Source organism: Prionailurus bengalensis, chromosome A3 (assembly GCF_016509475.1).
Source record: "Prionailurus bengalensis isolate Pbe53 chromosome A3, Fcat_Pben_1.1_paternal_pri, whole genome shotgun sequence".
NCBI lineage: Eukaryota > Metazoa > Chordata > Mammalia > Carnivora > Felidae > Prionailurus > Prionailurus bengalensis.
Genome location: NC_057354.1, coordinates 35,814,470 through 35,824,008, shown reverse-complemented (window position 1 = coordinate 35,824,008; position 9,539 = coordinate 35,814,470). Strand labels below are relative to the sequence as shown.

The following is a 9,539-nucleotide window of genomic DNA, read 5'->3' as shown; positions in this document are numbered from 1 at the left end:
TATCTTTGATCTTCAAAAGCTTAACATTTTCTAGGGGAGACAAGTCAAGCATGGGAAATGTGTAAATGATCGTGAAATTTGGTAGAGGGTAATACTCTAAATCAATAGGACTGATGAGTGTAACAGGTACAAGCAGGGGCTGGGGAGTAGGAGAGAATTTTAACTGTGCCCTGTGAAGTAGGTGGGATGGAAAAGAAAGAAATTAGGTGCCCTGAGGTTTCTTCAAAAGCACTTTTTCTACAAGGGCAACTGGGTGGCTCAGTTGGTTACGCATCTGACTTCCACTCAATCATTATCTTGCAGTTTGTGATTTCAAGCCCCACATTGGGCTCTGTGCTGACAGCTTAGAGCCTGGAGCCTGCCTTAGATTCTGTGTCTCCCTCTCTCTCTGCCTCACTACCGCTTGTGCTGTGTCTCTGTCTCTCAAAAATGAACAAATGTTAAAAAAAATTTTAAAAACCCACTTTTCTGCAAAAGTCTTCCTGTGCTTGTAATTTAGTTTGCTGAGGACAATTCACCAATATATTGCCATTGATGGGAGTCATATTCTCATTTCAAGGCAGCTAGCAGCCACTTTATAGTGGATAGGGAGGAAGTGTTTTGTTTTGTTTTAATGCTTATTTCTGAGAGAGAGAGAGAAAGCACGTGTGTGGGGAGGGGCAGAGAGAGAGAGAGAGGGAGACACAGAATCTGAAGCAGGCTCCAGGCTCCAAGCTGTCAGCACAGAGCCTGACGCGGGGCTCAAAATCACAAACTGTGAGATCATGACCTCAGCCGAAGTTGGACGTTTAACCGACTGAGCCACCCAGGCGCCCTGGAAAGTGCTGTTTTGATACCAGGGTCTTTTCTGCTCTCCAGAAAAAGAAAAAAGACAATAAAGGAGCTTCACCTAAATGGAGAATTTCCTTATGGAAGACAAGCATTGGAATATTTTCCGTAATTAAGAACCCATAATAAACAACTGTGAGATACCCTTACTCTGCTGAATGATCTATCTAGACCTATCATGTGGTCCATGGACCAGCAGCATCAGCAACACCCTATGGGCTATTAGACATGCAGGTTCTGAGGCTCCTCCACCCCAGACTTGGTGAGTCAGAATCTCAGTTTAAGAGTTACTGTTGTACAACACACTCCTGCTCTTAAGAGGTTAATATTTGGAGAGAAATAAAGCACAAACCCATTGAATGAGCAAAATGATGAACACACACATTTCAGGTGATTCCAGAATAACCAAGAGTTTGACATCAAACCTATCTGGACATTAAAACTGTATGCCAACTCAGAGAAAACTTCATTAAGACGACTGTTGTTTGTTTGCTTAATATGCCCTACTGTTTGGGAGAAGTACACTATCTCTTTCTGGCAACTTTTGGCACTCACTCCATCCACACTGTCCTCATGTTGTAATCAAAGAAAGTCTTTTATCTTACATGAGTCGGCCCCTAGCCCTATTCATTACACTCCTTGGGAGGAGCCTGTCTTTGGAGGATATTCATTGATTATGAAGAAAAATGCCAGATCCCTGTTGGTGGCTTCTGCTCCCTTTATTAACATTGTCCTCAATCCAAGTTACCATACCCTGTCCCTTCCCCAGCACTTATACCCACATTTGAGAACACAAAGTGTTGAACTGTCAAAGGAGACTCACAGTGATAGATCCTACCTAATCCAAAACTTACTAATAATTCAAAGGAAGCAGGTGTCACTGGTGAAACATTCATTTCTTGGAGGAATCTGAAATATTGAGATACAGATCCACAAAAAAATATGTTTGTCCCTCATTTCACTGAATTTTTGTTTTTAACAGATAGAGCAATATATATGGAGATATTACTCACACAAAGAGACCCATTTTCATTTTAGAAAAGCCCATTTTATATTCTGCTAATTATGGTCTATGGTACAACGTTCCATTCTTCAGTCATTCATGACTTATAAATCCACAAATTTCAGTTTTGTGAACAATAAGTAACCGAGAGAGACCAGGTATATCCCATGGGGGGAAAAATCATAGGTAAGATCTCCCTGGTATTGTTCTACCAACAAACATTTGTATGTTTACCGGGAGGTCTTGTCTCCAAGTTCTTACCACATTTACATGAAGATTTGACTGAATTCATTACTTCCAGGTATCTCTGCTAAGAAGGGAATGGGTTATTGGCCTGCTGTTGTTTCCTGTCCATTAACAAAGCTGTTTGAACTCCTGTGTTTTCCATTTATCACAGTCAGATTTGTCAGTAATCTAACCTACAAATCAGAAAGCTGTCCTCAACTCCATCATCTCCTTCTTCATCCACATCCAATAAATAACTATGGCCCACATCCTACATCACTCTTGAATCCATTTTTCTTTTTTTCACTGTCACTGTCATTCAATCCTTCATAATTCCTTAGCTAAATATTGTAATCTCTTGCTTCTCTGTCCACCTCTAATCTCTTCCCCTTCAAATTTACTGTCAATATGTTTTTTGAACTGGTCTTTCTAAAATATACACCTGATAAACTGTTCAATAGCTTCAGTGATTCCTGTGTGACTAGCTATTGCTGCATGATAAACCACGAAAAACTAAGGGGCTGAACACAACAATTTGTTTGTATATATCATGAGGCCAAAGATGAGCTGATCTCAGCTGGGCTTTCGCACACCTCTGTGCATCAGTGGGGCATGCTGCTCTAGGCTAGCTTGACTGAGGTAGCTTAGTTGGAGCACCTTCATTCCATCTGTCTCTCAATCTCCTCCTGATACCCAAAGACTGACCTGAGCATCTCCTTATGACAACAGTAACATCACAAAAGCACAAACTCCCTTATGCAAATCCATTCCACACTGCTGCTTGCATTATGACTAGTATTTTCTCAGCATTAACAGATGTGACAGGTGACTGCCCCCATAAAGTCATGTGAAAAAGTATATATATTTTTGTATATTGGGGCCAACAATGTGAGCTACCATATCTTCTAATTGCCAAAGGCTAAAACCTAGGCGTGATGGTTATGTAGCCACTGCACATGAAAACTATGTCATTTCCATATTTTCCTCCCAGATGGTTGGCTATTGCTTCCTCAAAGCTGCTTCTCTCTCTATGTCTATATGTCTATTTTTTTGAGAGAGAGAGAGAGAGAGAGAGAGAGAGAGAGTGCAAGTGTGAGGGGCAAGGTGGGGAGAGAATCTTAAGCAGGCTCCACACCCAGTATGGAGCCCATATGTCTAATACTTAATACACAGTTGTGTAGTATATTTGCATTGCAGTCTCCTCAACAATCCTAGGAACTTTTTGAGAACATTAGTATGTTTCATTTATCTTCATATCCCCAGACTCTAGTATGGGACTAGGCTCTGAAGTTGCTTAATGAATCTTTTTTGAGTTGAATTGAGTGGAAGTGAAAATACATTGCCTAGAGTTGAAACACAGTTCATGTTTTACACAATGTTTCTAGCATTTCTGAGAAATTCAGCCAGGTGTCTGAGTTGCTGATGAGATTAGTGGGGAGCAATCCTCAGACTCTGGGAGGTTAACATATAAGAGGAAGGCAGATTCTCAGGTCCTAGAGAAATTTGGAAATCAGACTGTCTGCAATGATAAGGAACAACAGGAGATTCAACAGTAGCAACTGGGGTGGAAATTGGAAATCTGGCCCCAAGAAAAAATTGCAGAGGCCCCTGTACCATCTAGAGTTAGAGCAGGAAGGATTTGATTCTAGGCACCAGAGACTTGTGAACACTTTAAATCTCTCTTTCTGAGGTCAAAATTGGTTCTAAAGGACTGACAGTGGGGTCAAATGACCCTATTTCTGAGAAGAAAAGGCAAGTGGAGAAGACAAACTGATCATTTTCTGGCAATTCTTAGAGCTGTGATATTTATTAACCTTGTCATCAACAATAACATATGGTCTAGTGCCAGGAAATAAGATCAGAATCACAAAGTAATAAAGATGTTTGACTGGATGCTGAATGAATGTCTTGTTGGCCTAGGGGTGAAATATGATATACATGACATAGTGTGCCAATTCAGTGATACAGAAAAGGAAAAATAGAACTTAACAATAAAAGATTTTTTTCTGCACACACACACACACACACACTCCTCAAAAGAATTTTGATAAGATAACATATGGTAATATGGCCAGTCAGGCTTCCTAAATAGTATGTGCAAAAAGAGAAAAGAAATCAAAGGGCTTATCAAACATCCTTTAAAGAGTCTAAGTCAGTATCCTAAAAATATAAAAATGGAGGAAAAGAAGTCTCAATAGAAGGAAAGTGCCAGTGTTGATCATTTCTCATAACTAAAATCACAAAACAAATATTACAGTCTTATTTATAAAATATATCTGTTACAATATTTAACCAGTTCTATCCTATTTTTTAGTGCATTTCTAGTTGCATTTTTACTTCCTAAGACATAATAAGAAGCTTGCTGCTTTATTAGAATGAATTAATATATTGAGATTATTAAAAAATCATTAAATCCTTTCTGTGAGAAAGTAGTTTTATAAGGGACAAGAGAAATAATTCACAGCTATTTTATAACTGTAAGGTTGTAAACATTGTTCTATATGCTTTAGTAATTTTGTTTCCTCTTAAAGAGCCTTATTTTGTTGAGAAAATCTAAAATGCTTTTTGAAATTAATTCACTTTTATAAATAAAATAATTATCTGTTTCAAAACGTGTGACTCCCCAGAAAATGTGGCTCTACTGTTTATTATACATGAAAAAAAAACCCTGTAAAATGTCCTATACAAAAAAATCAAAATTGGGTCTTTCTTTGAGAGCACTTATGGTCTAACATCAACTATAAGTATAGGAATTGACATATTCCATGGGGAAAAGCAAAATGTGATACAGATGAAGATCTATGCAATTTCAGAAAAGTAAAATATTTCTTCTAGCATTGGTGTCAAGGTTGATTTCATGGGATAAAGGAAAATTACACTGAGAGTTAGAGACTGGGTTAGATGTGGACATGAAGCAAACACTTCATTCAAAGATAAGAGAATATATATGCAGTTCTGTCCACTGAAAGGAGTTAAAAGCAATGACAACCAACTAGCAATGAGCACACCTAGTGCCCCGATCTTGGTTTCTAAACCCGATCCTTCAATGAAAGGAATCAGGTTTCCTTATAAAAATGGTTGATACCAAGGCCAACACAGGGAAAATATAAGACTCCTGGGGAGCAAGCCCAAGTCCTTAGAATATCTTGTAGTGTAAGAAAATAAGGAAGTACTTGATAAAGGATGAGTCATCTTAAAAGGGCATAGGAGCCACCTGGATGAGCAACCAAAGGCCAAAGCCAAAAGTTTCTATGATAATATTGCATAACTCATAAAAGAATCCATGAGTCCATGCTAAATAAATATTTAAATATATAAATAAGTGCAGGAGCACAGATAACTTTGTCTTATAATATAATTATAATTAATACTATGATATTATCAAATATTAATATATAGTATAAATGTACTATTGATATATAACATTTATATGTGATATCATTAAATATATTAACATAATTTAATAATATTATAATTAATAAATGCAGAAGAAATGAGGGAAATACAAAGTTACCATTAGGCAAACATCATTGGTAATAATTGCTGCAGGCATAACCCACCAACAGATGCTAAAATTAATGGGTGAATGTTTGAGGAGAAATAGGATTTTTACATAGTCTCAATGTATCTCTTCCAAGGCAGTCATTAATTAAAAGAGTAGAAAATAGTAACTTTTTAGTAGAGAACAACTTTAACAGACACATCTTGTACACAAAGATTTTCAATAACAATGTTTATTAATACAAAAATATGAGGAGAAAACACTCCAAATGCCCAAAGACAGCGAAGGCATAAATAGATCAACCCCCCAAAATATTATACAGCAATCCCATGGATGAATCTTAGGGACCCAAGTCTCAGAAGACCACATAGAACATGATAGTCTAAAAACAATTAAATTAATCAATATGTGGTTTAAACATATAAACATTTTTTATAAATCTATATAAATGTTTGAAATTTATGTAAATTATCAACACAATTCAGGATGGGGGTTCCTTTCAGGGAGGAGGATGGCAGGGGAAGAAGCACATGGGTGGATGCAAATGTTTGTTAATTTCTCGTTTTTGACTTGAGTGAAGGAGCCAAGACTGTCCATTATATCATCTGAAAGTAACTGAATAATGAATAGATGAGTGAATTAAAGAGGGCTGTGTATAGACTAGTGATAGCATATCAAGAATTATGATTATGCTAAATCCCATCCTGAGTACCTGAGGTCAAATTAAATAAAAAGCTGATGAGTACAGGGTGGGAAAATATTCCCATGTTTACCATTAATAACACCATTACACACATTTACCAAAATTTATTAGCAAATGTCTTTTTCTTCAATATTTATTTAAACATTCCTCACAGACTGTCCCTAAGCATTGAATTAAGTAACAGAGAAGTTCTGACACTTAGTATATTTGTTTTTTGTTTTTGTTTTTGATTTTTTGTTTTTTTGTTTTTAGCTTTTAGATGATATTATCATGGCCTTCTACTAAATTTAAATTGTTATGATAGATAGATAGATAGATAGATAATAGATAGATCGATCGATCTTACTCTGCTTTGCTTGATGGGCTTTTCCCCCTTTTATTCTGAAACCTAAAAAGCAGTATTGGGTTCACCATTATTGTCCACTCCCTGCCTCTCCTTCTATCTCCTGATGATCATCGATTGTTGATATTTGAAATATTTTAAAGAGAAAAATAAACAGCTCCTCTATAAAAAGAAGAGCTACAGCCACAGCGTCTTTGAACTGGAAGCGATCCTGGATTGTTTAGTCTAACCTTCTCATTTCACAGGTGCAAAGGAAGAGGCCCTTCAGGGCCACGTGATTTGCTTGTGTGCACACAGCTGTTGGAGGCAGAGCCAAGATTAGAAACACATCCCAAGAAATCTTTCCTTGGCACCATTCTCAGAAAAATGCAGAATTCATTCCTAGATGAAACTGGAAACTTTAACCAGAGCATTCTCAATGATGGACAGAGGGGAATACAACTTGAGAAGAAGTGACTTTCTCAAGACCAAGCAGTTAGCTAATAGAAGAGTTGGAAACATGGTTTTCCTCGCTAGGCGGTAACAACAATTACCTCCATCTTCCACTCTTCTCTAGGAATGTCTTAGTGGCATTGAGATCCTTTCATTAGTGCCTACCCTCTATTTTGTTTGAGCCCCATTTAAATTTGCAGTGTGGTTCTGCAACCAATCACCATCCTTCATCCACTTAGCTTCTCCCCTTCTGACTTCTTCCTTTTCAGTCAAAACCAATTTTATGGGGCTAACCACTGTGCTTTATGAAAACCATAGTAAAGTAAAAAATGAAAGAGGGAGGGAAGGGGAGGGAAAAAGGAAGGAAGAGGGAAGAATCAGTCTCTGGTAAAAATGGGGCCTTTGGAGAAGCTAGACAAGAGGCAGGAAAATTGGTTTGGTAGGTACAATTTTAATCCAAGAGACTCCATCCTGGCCCCCATCAGTGGTATAGATAGAAACTACGGAACTTAATACCTCATAGATGAAATGGATGAAGGAATGCAGATACCTAGGCCCTGCTACTTGAACTGTAGCCCCTGGATTAGTATTCACAGATCTGGTAGCTTGGTAGAGATGTAAACCCTTGGGCCCAGTCCAGACCTCCTGAATCAGAAACTGTGTTTTCACAACATTAAGATTAGAGAAGCACAGCCATGGGATGACTCTCAGCGTTCTGGTTTGGGTGACATGATGCATGGTGGTGTCATTTGCAGGATAGGGGCAGGTCTAAGGCAGGAGGATAGGCTGGAGGAACAAGCATGGCTAGCATTGAAATGAGACTATGACATGGCAGGAAGGCTTTTATCTGGGCTGACAATAGGAACATGAGGCTTAGTGGAATTATCAACCACATTTTTACCTGGAATGCTGAAATGAGAGGTGCACCTGTCTTCTCATTTGTAGCAATTACGTGGTGAACCGTGTGGATGCTCCCATCCTTCACCAGCAGCCTTTAAATTTCAAGAATAACACTGGAGATTACTTGTTTTCTATCTCAGCCACTGTTGTCCCTGAGTATTGTCTAAATAAGGCCCAAGTGAGAATGGAAAAGACCAGGGTTGGCACGCGTGCCTACTCCGGTGAAGGTATTTTGCCCTGAGCCCACTCTCACCTCTTTTTTTTTCTTTTAATTTTTTTTCAACGTTTATTTATTTTTGGGACAGAGAGAGACAGAGCATGAACGGGGGAGGGGCAGAGAGAGAGGGAGACACAGAATCGGAAACAGGGTCCAGGCTCTGAGCCATCAGCCCAGAGCCCGACGCGGGGCTCAAACTCCCGGACCGCGAGATCGTGACCTGGCTGAAGTCGGACGCTTAACTGACTGCGCCACCCAGGCGCCCCTGCTCTCACCTCTTTATACAGTGTCCCCAGAACCATGGCCCAATACTCCTATGTGAAGTCCACCAAACTCGTGCTCAAGGGAACCAAGGCTAAGAGTAAGAAGAAAAAGAGCAAAGAGAAGAGAAAAAGAGAAGATGAAGAAACTCAGCTTGATATTGTTGGAATCTGGTGGACAGTAACAAACTTTGGTGAAATTTCAGGAACCATAGCAATTGAAATGGATAAAGGAACCTATATACACGCACTTGACAATGGACTTTTTACACTGGGAGCTCCACATAAAGAAGTTGATGAGGGCCCTAGCCCTCCAGAGCAGTTTACAGCTCAGATCAGAATTGTCTGATTCCAGAATTGCCCTGAAATCTGGCTATGGAAAATACCTTGGTATTAATTCAGATGGACTTGTTGTGGGGCATTCGGATGCAATTGGACCAAGAGAACAGTGGGAACCAGTCTTTCAAGATGGGAAAATGGCCCTATTGGCCTCAAATAGCTGTTTCGTTAGATGCAACGAAGCAGGCAATATAGAATCGAAAAGTAAAACAGCAGGAGAAGAAGAAATGATAAAGATTAGATCCTGTGCTGAAAGAGAAACTAAGAAAAAAGATGATATGCCAGAAGAAGACAAAGGAAATGTTAAACAGTGTGAAATCAATTATGTAAAGAAATTTCAGAGCTTCCAAGACCACAAACTTAAAATAAGTAAAGAAGACAGTAAAATTCTCAAAAAGGCCCGGAAGGATGGATTTTTGTGTGAAACACTTCTGGACAGGAGAGCCAAATTGAAGGCTGATAGATACTGCAAATGACCAGAATTTTTGTTTCTGCCTCCTCCTATTGTTTTTTTCTGAATAAAATAATCAATGGAAAAAAAAAAAAGACCAGGGTTATGAAAGTCTTCAGGCTTTAGCAGATCTAGGCCAAGGTGAAGGTTGTGAGGACCCATGGCTCTGGGTGTCAAAGATGAGTTTTCAGGTTGGTAGCTTGGAGCCCTGACCACACTAGAGAATCAACGTTATTGTTTTGTTTTTCTGAATACATGAGATCCCATCATCCATGCAACTATATTAATTTGAAACATGTTCTTTCCAAAACCCAACTAAAACAGCTTAGAATTAAC

At 38.7% G+C, this 9,539-nt stretch overlaps 1 protein-coding gene across 1 annotated transcript; it reads left to right on the top strand.

Annotated features, from left to right (window-relative positions):
* Nucleotides 1-8,422: 8,422 nt before the first annotated feature.
* On the top strand, nt 8,423-9,298 carry LOC122466959 (protein FRG1-like). Its single transcript, XM_043553268.1, is given in 2 exon segments — nt 8,423-8,747; nt 8,749-9,298. Coding segments are annotated over 2 exon segments (774 nt in total). The 5' UTR covers nt 8,423-8,453; the 3' UTR covers nt 9,229-9,298.
* Nucleotides 9,299-9,539: the final 241 nt, after the last annotated feature.